General features: G+C 36.0%; 6 protein-coding genes across 14 annotated transcripts; 3 read left to right on the top strand and 3 right to left on the bottom strand.

Annotated features, from left to right (window-relative positions):
• Window positions 1-689: 689 nt before the first annotated feature.
• LOC113493289 (phosphorylated CTD-interacting factor 1) lies at window positions 690-4,424 on the bottom strand. 2 transcript variants are annotated; one of them, XM_026871199.1, is made up of 7 exons: window positions 3,419-4,424; window positions 3,036-3,176; window positions 2,593-2,769; window positions 2,107-2,375; window positions 1,596-1,806; window positions 1,456-1,514; window positions 690-1,008 (listed from the first exon to the last, which is right to left on the bottom strand). In XM_026871199.1, exons 1-7 carry the CDS (start codon window positions 4,346-4,348, stop codon window positions 810-812), a joined length of 1,986 nt encoding a protein of 661 aa, XP_026727000.1. In that variant the 5' UTR covers window positions 4,349-4,424; the 3' UTR covers window positions 690-809. The 2 variants fall into 2 exon arrangements, with proteins under 2 accessions (XP_026727000.1, XP_026727001.1); XM_026871200.1 differs by having other exon boundaries at window positions 690-990.
• Window positions 4,425-5,087: 663 nt separating this feature from the next.
• On the top strand, window positions 5,088-8,843 carry LOC113493293 (alpha-methylacyl-CoA racemase). Of its 8 annotated transcripts, none has more exons than XM_026871206.1 (4): window positions 5,088-5,276; window positions 6,606-6,799; window positions 6,918-7,472; window positions 7,661-8,843. In XM_026871206.1, exons 3-4 carry the CDS (start codon window positions 7,365-7,367, stop codon window positions 8,687-8,689), a joined length of 1,137 nt encoding a protein of 378 aa, XP_026727007.1. In that variant the 5' UTR covers window positions 5,088-5,276; window positions 6,606-6,799; window positions 6,918-7,364; the 3' UTR covers window positions 8,690-8,843. The 8 variants fall into 8 exon arrangements, with proteins under 8 accessions (XP_026727007.1, XP_026727010.1, XP_026727008.1 ...); XM_026871211.1 differs by lacking the exon at window positions 5,088-5,276 and having other exon boundaries at window positions 6,337-6,799; window positions 6,918-7,052; window positions 7,350-7,472; XM_026871208.1 differs by lacking the exon at window positions 5,088-5,276 and having other exon boundaries at window positions 6,337-6,799; window positions 6,918-7,052; window positions 7,339-7,472.
• Window positions 8,661-10,547, bottom strand: LOC113493292 (jmjC domain-containing protein 4). Its single transcript, XM_026871202.1, has 2 exons — window positions 9,567-10,547; window positions 8,661-9,369 (listed from the first exon to the last, which is right to left on the bottom strand). Exons 1-2 carry the CDS (start codon window positions 10,070-10,072, stop codon window positions 8,712-8,714), a joined length of 1,164 nt encoding a protein of 387 aa, XP_026727003.1. The 5' UTR covers window positions 10,073-10,547; the 3' UTR covers window positions 8,661-8,711.
• Window positions 10,548-10,778: 231 nt separating this feature from the next.
• LOC113493291 (proline-rich protein 2-like) lies at window positions 10,779-12,953 on the top strand. Its single transcript, XM_026871201.1, has 2 exons — window positions 10,779-11,152; window positions 11,767-12,953. Exons 1-2 carry the CDS (start codon window positions 10,931-10,933, stop codon window positions 12,898-12,900), a joined length of 1,356 nt encoding a protein of 451 aa, XP_026727002.1. The 5' UTR covers window positions 10,779-10,930; the 3' UTR covers window positions 12,901-12,953.
• A 389-nt stretch (window positions 12,954-13,342) lies between these two features.
• On the bottom strand, window positions 13,343-16,425 carry LOC113493294 (39S ribosomal protein L3, mitochondrial). The gene is made up of 6 exons (XM_026871212.1): window positions 16,243-16,425; window positions 16,072-16,150; window positions 15,703-15,930; window positions 15,254-15,555; window positions 13,834-13,998; window positions 13,343-13,759 (listed from the first exon to the last, which is right to left on the bottom strand). The coding sequence occupies exons 1-6, from the start codon at window positions 16,290-16,292 to the stop codon at window positions 13,507-13,509; spliced, it is 1,077 nt and encodes a 358-aa protein (XP_026727013.1). The 5' UTR covers window positions 16,293-16,425; the 3' UTR covers window positions 13,343-13,506.
• Window positions 16,426-16,656: 231 nt separating this feature from the next.
• On the top strand, window positions 16,657-18,980 carry LOC113493287 (KDEL motif-containing protein 1-like). Its single transcript, XM_026871196.1, has 6 exons — window positions 16,657-16,872; window positions 17,023-17,231; window positions 17,410-17,866; window positions 17,942-18,179; window positions 18,262-18,561; window positions 18,648-18,980. The coding sequence occupies exons 1-6, from the start codon at window positions 16,715-16,717 to the stop codon at window positions 18,765-18,767; spliced, it is 1,482 nt and encodes a 493-aa protein (XP_026726997.1). The 5' UTR covers window positions 16,657-16,714; the 3' UTR covers window positions 18,768-18,980.
• Window positions 18,981-18,984: the final 4 nt, after the last annotated feature.

The following is an 18,984-nucleotide window of genomic DNA, read 5'->3' as shown; positions in this document are numbered from 1 at the left end:
ACGCACGTATACAACGCTATATATTTGAATTCAGTTCGGCCCGCGCCGCTCAACGCCACGCGCAACGCCCCTCATCTCCGTAAATGAGGCCTTAGAGTTATCCTTTATTTAATTGAATAATATAGATCATCACATTCACATTATGGCAACTATTAATGAAAGTTATGATCTGTTGATGCAGTTAATGGATTACTTTGTTATTAGTAATGTCGGTAACAGAATTCTTATACTTGCCATATAGAAAACAATAGGTATGATAATTTTACGTAATGTTACTTTACGTTTGTTTTCAATAAAATTTATTGTGTTGTTTATAACGGGCAATTTGTTGTAGCGGCAACAGAATCTTGCTAACTATCAATCTAGCTTGTATGAAACTTAGGATACAGTCCAATAACCCAAAACTATATATACGTACAGGTATATTGCCACTGCTGGTGTGGAATTGAAAATTACCAAAAACTAAATTCAAAGAACAGTCGTAAGTTTGTTTTAAATATCAAATGTTTATTATAAAATGTTAGGTGGTAAGTGTGGTAACTATACAATATTAAATAAAAAAATAAATATTAGGACTATTAAAGTTCTCTAAATCGGTTCATTTCTTTCAATTACTTATCTAAAACAGATACAAAGGGCTGTCAACTTAAAAGTGGGAGAGAATCCATGCTAATAAATAAAACGCTACATTTCTTCAAAAAATATAATAAACAATCAAAACATAATAAACTTTTATCGAACTATACAACAGAGAAGGGAGATTTTAAAATAATAAGATACCGTCGGTATCGCAAGCCGCTCCCGGGCGGCTAGAGCCGGGGGCTGGCGCTGGGCGGCGCGGGGTCGGGGTCGGGCGCGGGCGCGGGCTCGGCGCGCTTGCTGCGCGGGCGCCACGCGTCCAGCAGCGCCTCCACGCGCTCCTCGGAGGGCCCCCAGCGCGCGAAGCCGGCCGCGTTCTGCAGCCACACCACCACCGTGCCGCCGCCCCATCTGAAGTACACCTCGTTCCTGTGACGTGTCACGCGTTAGCCTATGTCTCACTCCTAGTTTTATCATCCCTTACACCATATTTCTTTAATAGTTCCAGTGACCAGACCCGTTACGTATTACAATTCTATAAAATATTCAAAAAAGAGTGCTTTTCAGACTAAAATTGTTTGTTTTTAAAATTTGGTCCAGTGTTGCATTTGCACATCATGAGCATGGCATAAATCACTCAACGCCCAAGATGCTACTGCGCCGAAAGATCGGATTAATGACCTCAACGGATATGGTCTGTTATTTTTTATTGCAATAAGCTGGCTGGCTGACAAGGTGCAAATAAACACAGATAGCTTCTACGTTCAAATATGTTTTTGCTAGATATTGGCATTTATTTTGAATTTGCCTTACCCATACTGACGGAAAACCTGTCTTTTGGTACCACAACCAATATACAAAATTTGAATCACTTACTTTGTAAGCACATGTTGGAACCCATGTCTGTACTCGTGCTCAAAAGCTGGAATAACCACCTACAAACAAAACAAAACTTTAAAACTACAAATAACTGTTTTTTCGTAAATTGTTTTAACATTAGACAAAAGTTATGTTACCTGTTTTCTTTTAAAGTGGCTAGCTTGAAGTTTATGCAGGGCATGTGTTTGTCTGTCTGGCCACTCAGGTAGTATAACTACAAAGCTGAGTGGCTCAGCAGACTCCTGCAGTAGCCTCTCCATGTGTCTCAGTGCCGCTTCTAACAACTCTTCACAATAAGGCGGATGTGCCACCATCGATCCCGACACTGGACGAAGTTCTAGGAATGGTCTAAAGAAATATAATCTGATTATTTCGATGAAATGTAAAGTTTCGTAGCTGTAAATAGCTGATAACAGAACAAATTCATTTTTGTTTGGTTAAAATTTTATTCTTGTTGTGACGACGTTTGTTTTAAATAATATTAAATACTAGACAACTCAAGTTTCATTGGCAATACCAGTTTACTTACAGAAAACAATCGCTGGTTAAAAACTAAATATGACTTTACTACCAATGTTAAAAAAGTCATGGATACTTAAAGTCAGAAGAATATTAGAAACAAAACAGTAATAAAAGTCGTTGAAATACCCTCGGGACCCAAAATAGGAGTCAGTATCAGCAAATGCGGAGCAGTATTGTCGGAAGTAGCAGTCGAGCGGGCTGGCGAAGCACTCGAAGGTGACGCCGAAGCTGCGATGCAGACACTCCAAGACGGGCACGGGCAGCGCCATCTGCGTCAGGTGCGCCTCGCCGCCCGCGCCCAGCCACGCCGCGTAGCGCCGCAGCAGGCACCACACGCGCGACAGGAACTGCTCGAACTTCTTGTCGTCGAAGCAACTGTACCGGTACAGGCATTCCTGAAGCAAACAGACGATAATCAATTCATTATTGGTTTCACACTGAAAACTTGACGACATTTGGGGGTTCCAAAATTGTTCATATGTCGCAAGTCAGGATTCTTTTCTTGGAATCTGCAGTTTAAATACAATTTTTTCTAGAAGGTATCCAGCATGAAGTTCTGCTATTCTCTGATTCTTTATTATAAACTAATAGAAAATAAAATGAAGAGCTTACCAGTTTTTGTAAATACACTGCATTGAGGACCTGTGTTTCACCAAGATACCTCAACAAAGTCTGGTCGCGGTCGAGGAAATGTTCCACGAGAGGCGGGCGCGGCGCCGGCACCGCAAACTGTACCGGATAACACCACACTTTGCGCAGGGCCGCCTGCTGCAGTGGCGCTTGAAGTTCCTGTTAATATAGTGCAAAAAAATAAGTCTTCCTTCTTATAAATATATTTCATGGTGAACTATTACCATTATGATGTCTTTAAAAGCCAAGCCTTTTCTTCACTCAAAGGATTAAAGATTTAAAACATGGATTTGATCAATTGAATATTATGATATATACCAGATCAAAACAACCTGTTGAATGTTCGCTATGCCAGGAGAAAAAAGAAGTATTTTTTTTAAAGCCTTAAAGTTTTAAATGGGAAGTGAAATAAGAATTTGATATACCTGTATTCCATTCTCCTTGAGTAGAGCACTATGCTTTTCTCTTATTTTTCGGGCATATTCAGCAGATAAGTGATAGATCTTGAGACAAATTCCTTCAACAGATGCTTTCACTGTTTCTGCCAAATGAGGTTGACATTGCCTCTGTAATAAGCATAAAAAAATAATCACCATTCAAGACCAGACACATAGATTAACATCAACATTTTTTCTTAGAAACAAAACTTGCAGGTTGTCATCTGAAGACAGCCAACCTGAGTTGGTAGAGTCTACAGTTAATTTAATTGTAGGCCTAATTAATTACTCACTTAATCGCTCAAACATTTTTGAGCTATACAGATAATTGTAACACGGTAAATGTAAGAGACAAAATTCTCAATGCTTACCCTCAAGTGCGCCAGACGATCCTGAAAGTCATCATATGTAGCTCCCACAGTCCGCCTTAGCCATTGAAAAGTATCTTCTGCATTCCATTTCACGACCTTCCGGCTCTCGGGAGAGGCATTTCTTGATTCTATCATTTTTTTTGCTGCTTCAGCATACCTTGACAGTTGTTTCCTGGCATCACCAGTGAACTTTGGATGTGTAAGCTTTATCGGAATGTCATTCATAATTTCCTCATACATTGAATGTGATATTTCAGGAAAACAATGACTAGGAAGAAGTGGATCGGAACCACCCTGATCGTTTACTTTCCTTTCCATTAACCAGCGATTGAATGAATCTTTAGGAGCATCTATACTTTCTCTTGTGTGGCAAAGCTCTTGATAACATTGTCTTAATTTATTTGCCAAAGTAAATCTAAACCCTTCAATTTCTGGATGAGGATGGGGGCAAATAGTTGGTGGCCGTTCATATATAACAACATTAGTTGGCACCTCTATATCCCACGGTCCTGCCAAAACAAACTTCTTTGGTGGAGGTCCATTGTCCTCAGATGGTCTTCTTTTATTTGCACCTGGGGTCATATTTCCTGCATTTGGAGGCCCTGTGTGACAAATGCCTAATGGATCTGTTATAGGATCAAAATCTCTTTTGACCGCAGGCAATTCCCACATAGATTCACCAGATAATTTGTTCCAAAAGTAAGGCCTATTCTCACGTTTGGACCAATACTTTCGCCAGCCTTGCTGCAATAAATCAGGGTGTAATTCTGCTGCTAGGTGTGGGGCTAGCGGTACCGGCGCTCCAGGTGTATGAGGGGTCTCGCCACTGGCACTCGGTGACGACTGAATTTCCGGAGAGGAGTCACTCTGAGTTGCATTACTCTCCCACGTCGAAGAGCCGGCGACAACTTTGTCACGAACATCATTCATGTTGGTTTATTTTTTATGGAAAAGTAAATATATAAAAAAATATAATATTTTCAAAAATAAATATATAACCGAAGCTTTGCTTATAAATAAATCTGTTTATGTACTAATAAGGTTCCAATAAGTATATTTTTTTATGTAAAAACACAATATTGATAGCACCAAGCAATGAATGTAAAGGAAAACAACTGATCATATAATTACACATGATAACACATTTCTATTGATTGAACGAGTAAAATTATACAAAATAAACTAAATTGTTGTTATCAAACTAAGAAAACACCGCGTCGTTTGTTTTAGTAAAGTAGCGTAACTCCCCAAGCGCCGCCATCACAAATTGACAACTGAGTATAGTTGTTAACTAGGGTTGTGATCCAAAATTGACACCATGACTGTAATCGATTTTCAGTATCGATACCTATTCCAAATTTGAATAAGATTTTTTTTATTAAATACAATAATAACAGAAACATTGCAAGGTTTGAGAATTTATCTCGGATTTATTCTAAGTAGAAGTAATATTCTTTGACAATTTGGAGCTGATAGAAGTTTCTAAAATAGTTATCACCCTCGCAATTATACGTTTTCATATTTTAAATACAATATAATAAGTAAGAAAAAATAATTCATGACAATATTAGAACATTTTAAGAATTAAAACACTAGTGAAATCTATAGATAAGGTTCAATTCTGTAGTACAGCTGGTTTCTTTCCACTATTTATATTCTGTGTTGTGCTACTTGATTTGTATGTATAATGTATATCTATTCTATCGTCTGATGTGTATATAACAACAAGAAAAAATGATAATAGCTCCAGTGTAAGCTCCAGTGGCTCCTACTCCTAGACACCGTAGGAGAATTTGTATAAACCCAATAATTATTTCGAGAAGAGTCCGCCTTCGTGCTTCTAATTCGAACTCTAAACGTGAGTAACGGGAAAGTTATTGGAAGTCTAAGTGCATTAATTAAAACGACTATTAAGGGCCTTGTTACTTTAATAATAATAATTAAATTTTCTTGACCTTCGTATTTCGTTTAAATAATTATGTTCTTTGAACTTTTCGATGTCAGACTTTGAACTGTTTCAAAGTTTAACACAAGAGTTAAAGCAGTTCTAAATACTTATTAAAGTCTTAAGTAAATTAAGCGGGTCTCAGTAGGGTTAAGAAATCTAACAATAAATATTTAATGTATGGTTTATTGCTTGTGGCATGGCGATTGAGTCCCTTTTATCCACTATAAATAGATACATTTCTACATTTATTAATAATAATTTCACATCTAAAATCTTCGCCCGAAAGTAAGGGATGGTTAGCCAGATTACCTAGTAGTTTTAAGATCGATTTTTACGCAGCGACACCAGGACTCTGTAAATGATAAATAAAGATTCCACTCACGCGCCTTAATACCGGGACAGACAAATTGTCTAATTCGAGAATCGTCTCGAATTAGACAATGTTTTAGAATTCAGTCATACCTATCGAGGTATGACTGAATTTTAAAACACGTAGGAATCAGCCCTGAAATTGCGAAGGATAAGACGGATAAGGTAATTCGACATTCATGAGGAATCCGCGCTAAATTGCGTTTGCAGACTACGAAAACTCTATCCATGAATTCTCTTTCAGTAATTTAGTTAAATAATACTAACATGTCACATCAATAGGATACTACGACCGAATAATAAGTATTCCACTTATTATACACACTATGTCGATGATACCAAAATTATATTACACTAGCTGTTGCCCGCGACTTCGTCCGCGTGGTTAGAAGATATAAGTTAGTAATTTTTTAACGGAAGCCCTTGAAGATGAATAATATTCCCTGTTTTTTCTACATTGCCCATTGTATCTTCGCTCCTATTAGTCGCAGCGTGATGGTATATAGCCTAAAATCTTTCTCGAGGAATAGTCTATTCAAAACAAAAATATTTTTTCAATTTGAACCAGTAGTTCCTGAGATTATCGCGTTCAAACAAACAAACTCTCCAGCTTTATATATTAGTATATATAGAGTATAGATATAGATTTGAGAGACTGATGTATCTACCTAATCGTCACTTAGAGATTACATGTTTAGTGTTCCTTGGATTACATACATTCCCTTATCGAACAAGTAATAAAATTAAATTGATCGGAAAAATTAACGATAATATCCAACATAACCACCTTTCAAGTACCTAAACAAGTTCTTGTATAAACATAAAATCTACGTTTTACTGTGAATTCATTTGACTATTTTTTGCGTTAAGGTTGGTTGTTGGTAACCTGCAGCACCGAAAGCGATTTTGAAAGCGACTGCACCATTACGAAGTCTCTTCAATGTTATTGGCACCTGACCTACCGTTAGAAAAAATAATAAAGGGAATCAGATGCTTCATTGTCACCTATTAAGGAAACACGGATGAGCATCCCCCTGATATATTATAATAGAATACAATTTGAGGTACTTTAAACACCCTCATTTTTGTAGTTTTAGTTTCGAGAGTTCTTTGTATTATTTAGTATTAGACCAACTAGCGTAAACATTTCGGTTTGTACAGTACTGGCGTGGTTATTTTTAGATACATGCATGAAGAATCCTAAAAAACAGAAATATTCCAAAAACTTTATTCTAAACGAGGAGAACATGTCAGGCTAACTTCTTTCGCCGGACTCGCAGAGAGCATGCGCGAGTTATCCCACGATTCAGTGAGTCGGTACGAGCCCATATTTTTCACGCAGCCTAAGTCGAAGTCAAAATGATTTTGCCTTTATGGATTACTTCACAATAAGAGAGTTGCGGCCGGCAAAGTTTGCATGACGCTGCTAGTACAAAGTTCACGGTCATACTTATAGTTTGTATAAATAAAAAGGCAGGAAAGACAGCAGGCTGCACGCTTTCGCCCTTTGCTTTTCAGTAGAGATGGACTCTTACCCCTAACATGAAAAAAACTGTTTGTCGATTTTGATTTACGAACCATACTTACGTGCATACCATCAAAGTTAATTTTCAGATACATTTCGACACTATGGCGCTAAAAGGAGTTAAGGTTGTAGAAATGATGGGATTGGCTCCAGGACCACTATGTGGAACTATTTTGGCCGACTTTGGAGCAACTGTCACCGTTGTTCAAAAAGTGAGTTATGTTAAATAGTGACATCAGTACTTTAAAAACTTTCACTCGTCGAGTTGTGAGGGATCTATCTAAATCGGTTTAGGCATTCTGAAATATTTTGCGAAATTCTGCGCCTACTATAAGTCGCATTTGGGTCTTGACTGATAAGTTGAGAAACATTTTTTAACTGAATATTTTTCTGCTTTCAGATGGATCCAAACCCATTTGATGTAATGTCTAACGGCAAACGAATGATTTCGATAAATTTAAAGTCCAAAGAAGGCGTCAATGTAGTAAAAGATCTTTGTGCAGAATCGGATATCGTTTTAGATACGTTTCGACCAGGCGTTATGGAAAAACTTGGACTCGGACCAGAACCATTGATGAAGCAAAATCCTCGACTAATCTTTGCAAGATTAACGGGTTATGGGCAAAACGGATTTTACAAAAACAAAGCGGGCCACGATATCAATTACGTTGGAATGTCTGGCATACTTTCCTTACTTGGTAGAAATAAACAACCACCTAACCCACCTCTAAACATTTTGAGCGACTTCGCGGGAGGTGGGGTGTTATGTGCACTAGGTATTGTTATGGCACTGTTTGAAAGAACTCAATCAGGCAAAGGACAAGTGATAGATACAAGCATGACAGAAGGAGCTGCGTATGTCGGAAAGTGGTTATTTAAATCACGAAAATTGCCGATTTGGGGAGGCGAACCCGGCACGAACGCTTTGGATGGAGGTCTGGCGTGCTACCAAACATACAAAACTAAAGATAACAAATTCATGGCGGTAGGAGCACTTGAACCCCAATTTTATTCTCAATTCTTGCAAGGATTACAACTCTCTGAAGATGATTATGCTCAAGTAGGTAACACTGAACAGAGTAAACAAAAATTCCAAGAAATATTTCTAACGAAAACTCAAGATGAATGGTGTCAAGTTTTCAAAAACTTAGATGCATGTGTCACACCAGTCTTAGACTTAGACTCAGTAGACACACATAAATATCGCGCAAGCGATTTATCCTTCCATAGGGATGTAAATAACATGGTTGTACCTGAACCTGCCCCCAAACTAGTCAGAACTCCAGGAGTGTCTACAGCACATCAACCTTTGCCAGTGCCAGGACAACATACAATAGAAATTTTAATCGAATTAGGATACAAAAAGGCGGATATAGAAGAATTAATTAAAAAAGGTCATGTTTCTGCTATCAAAAAGTCTAATTTATAGCTTACCATAACTTAAATAGTATTTACAATACTTTGGTAATAGCATTTGTTAATTGTAACAAATCATCTTCAATTGAGGATAAAATGTTTTCATTTTGAAATATGGGGTGTATTTGTATTGAATTCATAACTTTTAATATATTTCTTAAATCAAATTTGATTGTATTTATTCCCAGTGAGTACTTGCTTAAACTTGTGTTTGACTGTCCTTGTAACTGAGAAATCCTTTTCTTGGCTATGTAGCATAAGAAAACCACAAAAGACTTGAAATCCATTCCAAATAGTGATTTTAGAATGAGCTGGCACTCAGCTGGATATTCAGGAGTATCTTTGAATTCTGAAATCTGTTTTTCAACACACACCAAACACTTTTGCATAGCCTTCCAAACAAATTCTATATTACAAGCGTTTATCCAGTTATGGTTTACAGAAATAGTTTTCATCTCATTTGTAACTTGGTGATGCCAGCCCGATGGTACAAATAAGGCATCTCCTTTCTCCTGTATGATTTCATAATATTTTACATTAACATGATTTTCTGGTTCAAATACTAATGGGAGATTACCAAATTGATCTTTTAATTTGTCTTCTTCTCCTGGTGGAAATAAAATCCATTTTTTTCTTCCTACTATATTGACAGACCAACTGAAGGAACAATATACATCCTCATGAAGGGGGGTCCTGTAAAATAAAATCTGTGTTATTCATTTGTACACCCACATAGAGATATTTTCTCTGTCATTTTCATAAATCATAACATTTTTCTATTTTTTTTGAGCAATCTTATTAATGTTAACTAGTAAAATACTCTCCTAGAAGTCAAAATATATCAAAAGAGAGAATATCTATCTGCTACATAAATCTGTATTGAAACTTACCAAGACCCCTGAGGGCCAATATAAACAAACATAAAGTCATCTTCTTTATTATCTACAGCAAACTCATTCAACCAATCCATAGCAAAATATGGAAGAATCTCATAAAACTTATCATCTGGCCTACTTCTTCTCAGATGCCAATCTTTTAAGTACAATAATTTATTATTAGTATCACTTTGCAAATATTCTAGGAATTCATGTACTTTCATGTTAGATTTACATTGGGAGTTATATTCAATATTTTTGCAGTCAGCAACCGGAGCATCCAGGTCGCCATACTGTTCAATCAAATAGTTATAATTGATTTCATCACCTTTCACCCATTTATTAGCACAGTCCCAGTCGGATATTACATTTTGTATTATGCAGGGATTGTTTTTTAACATATAGTCTTTGAAAAAAACTCCGAAATCACTGATATTATTCTGTAACCTCGACTTAAAATTCACATTGTTGTAACTATATTCGGGGACATCTATATCTGAGCATTCGATATCGATCATCATGTTAAATGTTTATTATTTTCAGACTAAATTGTTTTCTTCCTTCTTGTGTAATTAAAAAGAGGCATAATCGTATTAGAGAGCTCTATTCACGAAATATATGTTAACAAAATCAGGATATTGAACTGACAAAGCGTAACTTTGAGTATTAAGCATATTTTTTGTTACATAATAATTCTTTGTAGTGCTCTTAAACATTATAGCAGCGATGAATGCACTGTAAAATCACTACAATAACTAGATATTTTTAACGATTGTAGCTGACCGGCCGAAAATTGCAGTGTATTACGACGGATCAAACTTCGTTATAATAATGAGTTATGATTTTGATATAAATTATAGATTTAATTGAAGAAAACACGATAAATTTTATTAATATCCAATGTCATGTTTATTTACTATCGTACTTGAAGTTCGGCTCAGTCGACCAGGAAGGAAAGATTATGATTTCAATACTGACATAAGAATAGACACAAGAGAATTGAATCAATCATGAATGGAACAAGTCTTTATTTTCTCAACAAGAGTATGGTGAAATTACGAATACTTTATTTCTCATTTACTTTAAAACAATTACAATGTAAATATCTTCATGTACAAGTCCTGTTGTAAAAAAATATAAAATTAAACACTCTGTGAACAATGGATTGTTTTACTTATTTCTTCTGTGGTAATAAATAAAATAGTAAATGCCTCTATAACTCTATAACGTCTCCTTTAGTCTATGCTACTTCACAAGTGTAACTCCGGCGTGCATTGTTATGATATAAGTAGATTCTGTGTAATTATTTACGAGATATCTTTTAACTTGAGATTATTGTTAGCTTGAGGATATTTGACAGAAAATAATTGATATCAGCGATGTCTGTAGCATTCGCTGCACGAGGTAATCGGCCTCCGTTAAGCCCGGCACAGATCCAAAAAATGTTAGATGAAAATGCTCATCTGATTCAAACTATTCAGGAATATCAAGCGAAAGGTCAACTTATGGAATGTCATCAGTATCAACAAGTATTACATAGAAACTTGGTGTACTTGGCTTCAGTGGCCGATGTAAATCAAAACATTCAAAGTATTCTACCGGTAATTATGACCATTTATATATATTAAATTACGATTGCAAAAAGAAAATCTTTACAATTCTAATATTTGTTTTACATATTTTTTGAAAAATAATCGTACGATATGCACCATCGTTCAATTAAAAAGATGTACAATGAACAGTCCCACTATAAAACTGGGCTTTGTCTAAATTTTTGTTGAAGACAATAATTAAGCATCTGAACACATTCGTATATGTATTCTGTTATGAAAAGCAAGACACCTTAACTCCATTTAGAGATGATCAGTATTTATATTTTGCATCTAATGTAGTATTTTTCTATAGCAAACGCTATAAATTATATGCTATCTGCAGTATGTTTCAGAATTTTGTCTTTTAAAAATTATATTTTAGTGATTGCACCTGAACTAGCCTGAATAAAACACTGTAATTAAAGGCTGACAATGAAATAATAAAAAATGCTAGTTGTACTTTATAGTGAAGCTATACTTTTAGTCATTGTCTTTAATTTAAAAAGTTAAGCTATGTTTAAGCTATATTAGCATTCATTTTAGCACATTTTCTTACATCATTGTTTTTCTAAATGACATGTTACAAAATTGGTGTAAATGCTGAGTTTTATTTATTCTTACAGCCCCCTCATCAATTGGCAGCTGGTAATGCTTCTCAAGCACCCCCAATAAATTCACCTTCTCCAAGTGGTGGTGATGTATCCGGAGGATCTCAACAGTCTTACAGGCCACCTGGGGTTTCATCAACACCAACAAGACCAACTCAATCTTACGGCCAACGCCCTTATCCACAAAATCAATATCAAGGACAGTATCAAGGTGCCCCAGGAGTTTACCCTCCACAGCCTCAAGGATATGGGCCACCAAGCCAAGGATATGGACCACCTAACCCTTCCCAGCAACCACAGGGTTATCCTCCTAATTCAAACTATGGTCCTCCAATAACTACTACCCCAAGCAATTATCCTCCATCTACTCACCCTGGTCCAGGGTACCCTCCCAGTTCGGCACAACAGCCCTATGCTCCCCCTCCTGGCAGCCCTGCAGCTGCTGGAGCTCCATATCCAGTACGTGGCGCGAGTCAGCCCTCATATACTGGTAATTCTGTTTACCCACCTTCACAAGCAGGTTCAAATTATCCTAATGTTGGGGTCAGTACTTACAACAATACAACGGGATCTCAGCCCCAGCCCTATCAATCTCAACCATTCCCTAACACTACGCCCACATCAGCTTACAGTACAGCGCCCACATCTCAACCAAACCGTTCTCCTCAACCTCCACCTAGTGGATACTCTTCTCAGAATCCACCAAGTTCTGGATATGGATCTCCATCTGCTCAATCACCAACATATAATTCGAGTTCTCATGGAAATAATGCTCCTCCTACTTCAGTTGCCTCAGGGGCACCAACATCGAGTGGTCCACCTGGGCAGCAGTATCCTCCACCAGGACAAGCATCACCTTACCCACCAGCTACTCAGCCTCCATACTCCAATCCATCTTCGCAACCTGGAAGTCCGGCACCTTCTGTGTCAACTGCACCACCCCCACAAACATCATACCCCCAAAATCCGCAGAATTACCCTCCGGCAGGCGGTGGTTATCCGCCCCACGCTTACCAACAAGGCTATCCGCCAGCTCAGTATCCTCCTTCCCCGTACCCATACGCCCGTGCCCCAACACCAGGAGCCCCTCCTCCTGGCGCTCCCCAGCCTTATCCTGGTTATGGGTTCCAACCTCCAACACAACAGTAGTAATTTTGTAAAATTACGTGCATCTCATATAATTATACGATTTTATTAAAATATTACTGTTTTACTTTTATGTGTAAGCACTTATGAACAAGCTCTGATGATTTAAGATCTCTATTGTATCAGTTTATTTTTGCCAGGTATCATTGTGATAGAGGAACGACATTATTTTTTACAAAAATACAAAAATCTTGTTTCGCCTTATTGTAGAAAAATAATAGTTTGAAACTAGATGGCACTTTGCCTTCTATTTTTTTATCATTAAGGGAGCAGGTACATGATATTATATATGTAATTTGTAATCGATGAGGATTAGGCTTTCCCCAAAAAAAGCAATAAGAACATTTAACTGCACCTTATATCTTTTCAGGAAAAACATATCGTTCTTGCAGTGTTACAAGAAAGTTTAGATTTTTCTATTCAGAAGTAAAAAAAATCAAAGAAAATGGTTTTTGGCAGAATTTTATTTTAATTTAGCTATAACCTTATAAAATAGTGTTTGTATTTACATATACAGTAACATTAAACATAAGGACCTAGTTATTCCTACTGCTACTGCAACATTAACTATGGAACTGCCTGTTTTTAAATGTGAGTTATGTGGTTAGGTTAAGACTCTTCAAATGAAATGGACTGTTGGTCAAATGCATGCACAGAATCGTCAAAATATTCTAGAGGTAAATCTTCTGCAAAGGGTTGCGTTGGAAATGGCGGCGGGGAGTTATGTTTTTTTAATGGAAGAACTGTATCGAAGAGGTAGCACATGGCGCCTGTTTCGCCAGGTATAGCAACACCCAATGTCCAGATTACGTTGTGTTTTGTATTGATACGTAGAATTTTTACGCCACGAAGAATTCTCCATCTAGAAATAAATGGTTATAAGATAATTTTTCTTTTGAATTTCATATTCATTATTAACAAACAATGAGCACATACCTGTTTCCCATATGTCCAGGCATTTTAGTTCCAGGCCATACTCGGGCCTTTTGTCCCCCAGCTCCAATGTTTCCAGGCCTTCTATGTGTTTTAGTAACACCATGGGATGCAGGCATTCCTTTGAATCCCCAGCGCTTCATCACTCCTTGGAATCCTCGGTCCATTCTGTAAAATATGAAAGTAGGTCAAAACTGTTGAGTTGCTTCCTAATATTATGGATTAACAAACCATAGAGTGCAGTTATATTAAGCTTTAAATTTAATACTTTACAGAGGCAATATACACGGTGATTTTTTAGTCGTCTTACAAAAGGAGCCCAGTTCATGTATCCGACGTAAAATACCCCTAGGCGCGATTATTATTTTTTTATCATCAACTAAGATAATAAGTACATAGAAAAATTAAACAAGAGAAATCTGAAAATACTCTTAAATATGATCAAAACACCGCCGCTGCAAGGCTTGGACCGCGCTCGCAACAAGCTGTGTTTCTAAAAAACTAAGAATTGCATCATAATATTGAATAAAAATTGCATTTTAAATTTATTCAAATCTCATAAATACCTATTTTTTTATCATGAACGTGTTCTAGTCATTCGATACACGAACTGGGCTGCTTTTGTAAGACGACTAAAAAATCACGGTGTATTGTTATCTACACTAGTATTATAAAGCTGAAGAGTTTGTTTGAACGCGGTAATCTCAGGAACTAATTATTGGAATTGAAAGTATTTTTTAATAGACCATTTATCAAGGAAGGCTATAGGCTATATAACATCACGCTGCGACTAATAGGAGCGAAGATACAATGGAAAATGTAGAAAAAACAGGGGGAAATTATTCATATTTGAGGGCTTCCGTTGCGTGCGCTGCGAAAACGGTTCAAGATCTTTTAACCACGTGGACGAAGTCGGGGGAAACAGCTAGTATTATATAAGAATGAATGCTTCTCGGAGAATCATTACATGTATTGTGACAGGATAACAACGTCTTGGGCGTTTAATTTTGGAAACGACTGAAGGTCTGAATGCGCGACCGCTGCTTCTAACGGGTTTCTGATCACGCTATTGAAGAATCTGATGGCCCAGCAAATTAATAAATGGCTTGTTAGTGGCCAGCTTCAAGTCACAGAGCAGCAGCGAGTTACAAACGAAATCTGAAACACCCTTGGCTATGCATGCATACAATGGCTTTAGTGTTTTCATCCTTTGGTATCAATATCCATAATCATCAATGACTACAACCGTTTTTCGCATCTGTGGAACGGATTATTTCCTTAATATGCCTGTTAAAGAGGACAACTAACAATAGATACAAAAGTTTGAATAGCATGTAGGTGGTACTCGAACTAATAATGTTTTTTCAGTTCAAGGTATAGTTATTTTAAAACTAATAAATTATGTTAAGAGTTATATACTTACGTTTTAGCTCTTATGTCTATATGGTCCCCAGCTCTAAAGTGAGTGGCATATAATGGAGTTCCAGGTGGAAGATAGGATTCCGGTGATACCATAAACCTGCAGAGGTGCTTTTTCGGCAAGAGACCCACACTGTTAAAGATTCCACAATAGTCTTTTGTAACAGTACTGGGATCTACAGTCTCAGAGCCTACTAAGAGACAACCTAATTTCCTTTTAATATTAGATGTAACAATTTCTGAGCTCTTTACCATGGGATTAAATTCTTCAGGAGGCACGTACTTAACAACATGATTGTCTACAACCTGCACAAAATGCAAAACAAATAAGAAATTAATGCTTATAAAACTTTATAACAGTCACATTAAGTAAAGTATTGGTAGTGCGTATTTTTCAAGTTTAATTAAGGTTTAATTATAACAGAAAAAGCAACATGATTAGTGTTTACTTACTTGTAACAGTGTAGTTTGCACTTTCTTTCCATCTTTAGTCCAAAGAGGATAATTACCAATTTTCCGAGCAATAAGTCCAACTCTGCGAGTATGGGAATTCCACTGAGCTACTTGGTTGGTCTCAATGCTGGCAAGGGGAGATTTTACAAGAGCTTGATTTAACTTCTTATCTTGTACAACTTCTTCAAGAAATTGTTTATTATCTTGGGTTAAAAAGTCTTGACATGGCTACAAAATAATACAAGTACTTAAATGCTACTTATAAATATAATAATATAATTGTATATGCATATCCATAACTATCAATCAAACAATTTAGCCTATGAAGGTCCACTGCTGGAGCTCAAAGAGTTAGATAATAATACATACCACACTTTCCTTCTGTATATACCAATACGGAGGTCTATATCTAGGTTTTTGAAAGGAACGAGTTACTGTATGATCTATCCTGTAATGTAATACAAATTAATTATTCAGTGATAATCTTTATTATTAATTAATCACATTACAATAAGAATAATTTGAGAAATTCTTTTTAACCTCAATTTCTTCAAAGTAGTCAGCAAAATATTCATATTGCAAGTAGCCATTTTGCAGTGGTATTATATTTATATTTCAAAACGATTCACAACGAGAAAATTGAAGTTTGCTTAGTTTTTCATTGAAATATTCATATTTAATTTTTGAAGAATCGACCATAACACGATGGTCAAAAAACATAGATAACACATAAAAAAAAAATATAACGGCACAGATTGTGTAAGAGCTCACAGTTCATTTAAACTTACACAACTCAGTAACAACCCATCTCCTCTAACACAATTTCGGAAACTGAAAATTATAATAGGCTTACTTATAAAATTAGTATGTTTATTAATGCGTACCAAAATTAAAAAGTTTAAATTATTAACGTAAAACTAGGTCTGTGGTCTTAATATTAATAACAGAGAGTCTGTCATATTGTCAACAATATTTTTGAGGTTATTTGTCTGTTTGTTTACATAGTTGAAAAATGTTGCGAAAAAGTTTTTTGTACATGTTTTTTATTATAGAATTAAATCAAGCTCTGAAAAATGAAATTAACATATTTGGCCCCGGACTAAAACCTGAAGAAATCGTTATGCCGGCACGTTATTTTTATGTAAATTTTACAAATATAAATTCCTTATCGTAAGTAAATACCTATAAGTGCTATAATTATTTTTTAGTTTAGCCTAATTTGAGTTAATGACTGTTGATTTTGTCTTCAATTTTTTAATATATTTTACGATTATTACGTATGTTAATTTAGATACCTATGTTAACAACTTTCATTTTCAGTTACAAGCCTGAATTGAATAAGAACTTAGTGATTGATATTTACGGCCGGTCTAAAACTAGTGAACATTGCCGAGTTTGGGTAAACAAATTGGACAGAAAAGATGGCACGTTTATTGTGCGCTATAAATTATATGAAACATGTTTTGATTTGTCTATTCATGTTTATTATAAGAGAAAAGATGTAGTGCAGTCTCCTTACAAATTTAAAGGTTAGTGCAAATCAATAAGTTCGTTATATAAAATTTACGCAATAAATAATTTTAATTTAGATGAGGCTTTCAAATCAGTCAACACTATTAAAATGGACAACCTAATTTATTTTAAAAATGCCATGTGACTGACAACAACTCAAATAGCTTTCTTGCTAATGTAAAACATCTTTTTTAGGTCCAGTCTACCCTGATCAATGTCATTGTCCAGATATAGATTTTGAACACTGGTTAAAAAGCTATGGTTGCTCCAACACCTATGAACAAATTCACAAAGACCTTAAACCATACCAGGATATAGATATGACAGAGAAAGTAAAAAAAATTGTACAGCAATATCATCAGCCTGAAAGTACCAGCTTTTGTCACTATGTCGTTAAAGAAAATGAGATTTATCGCAACTGTTACGGTAAACATATAGGTTTTAATATGTTTTCTGATAACATTTTGTTAGCCCTATCAAGAAAGGTGAAATTACCTGATATAGAACTGGTAATTAATCTTGGTGACTGGCCCTTGGTTCATAAGGGTAGTGAACCATTACCAGTATTTTCATGGTGTGGCAGTGATGAAACATTTGACATTACAATGCCCACCTATGATTTAACAGAATCAGCATTAGAAAATATGGGCAGGTACAATTATTCAATATTTTCTTCTGTAAGTATATCAACACAGTACATAAATTGCACGAACCCTTTTGGTTACAGAGTAACATTGGATACATTGTCAGTTCAAAGTGGTGCAGAGCTAGCTTGGGACAAACGAGAACCTCGAGCCGTTTGGCGCGGCCGTGACTCGCGGGCTGAACGTCTAAAACTGATTGATATCGCACGCGCCAATCCGGATTTATTTAATGCTTCTCTCACTAATTTCTTTTTCTTTCGAGACAAGGAGGCTCAATATGGTCCAAAACAACCTCATATTTCATTTTTCAAATTTTTCGACGTAAGTATTACACATTTATTATTTTTTTAAATAACAGAACTCAATTTAGAAAAAGACTAATAAAAAAAATCTTTCTTTGCAGTATAAATATCAAATTAACATCGACGGCACGGTTGCAGCATATCGCTTACCGTACCTCTTAGCTGGCGGCGGCACGGTCTTAAAGCAGGATTCTCCTTACTACGAACACTTCTACAAGCAACTCACTCCTTGGGAACATTTCATACCTGTCAAACGAGATCTTTCCGATTTAGTGGACCGTGTCAAATGGGCGCGCGAAAATGATGACAAAGCGCAACTTATAGCTATGAATGCAAAGAACTTTGCAAATGAACATTTACTTCCACAACATGTCATTTGTTATCATGCTGTATTATTTTGGGTAAACAATGCTTTTTCAGAAACATGTACTTACTACTGAGCTTTAGTTAAATATTCGTAATCTTTAAATTGTCTTTTCGTTTTCAGGAATGGAGTAAATTGGTTAAAAGTAAAGTGCATGTAGAAGATAACATGACGCATGTACCTCAGGCAGCGTTTGAATGCGATTGTAGATCTGAAAACCGTAAGATCCGCGAAGATCTGTAATATTATAGTCAACGTTGAATCTAATGATCAAACAAATAATCTCAGTGAAATTTTATTTTGAACTAATGTTAGTGTTAAAAATGGATGAAGGAAGAGCTACATTAAAACATTATTTACTATGATAAGTACAACTATAGTCAAACTTGCATAATATTTATATATTTTATTTTTATGAAAACATTAATTAATGTTCATTAAAGATTGAAAGTATTTGGTT

Source organism: Trichoplusia ni, chromosome 4 (genome assembly GCF_003590095.1).
Source record: "Trichoplusia ni isolate ovarian cell line Hi5 chromosome 4, tn1, whole genome shotgun sequence".
Classification (NCBI taxonomy): domain Eukaryota; kingdom Metazoa; phylum Arthropoda; class Insecta; order Lepidoptera; family Noctuidae; genus Trichoplusia; species Trichoplusia ni.
The sequence above is the reverse complement of the archived record's forward strand: the minus strand, read 5'-3'. Positions and strand labels throughout refer to the sequence as shown.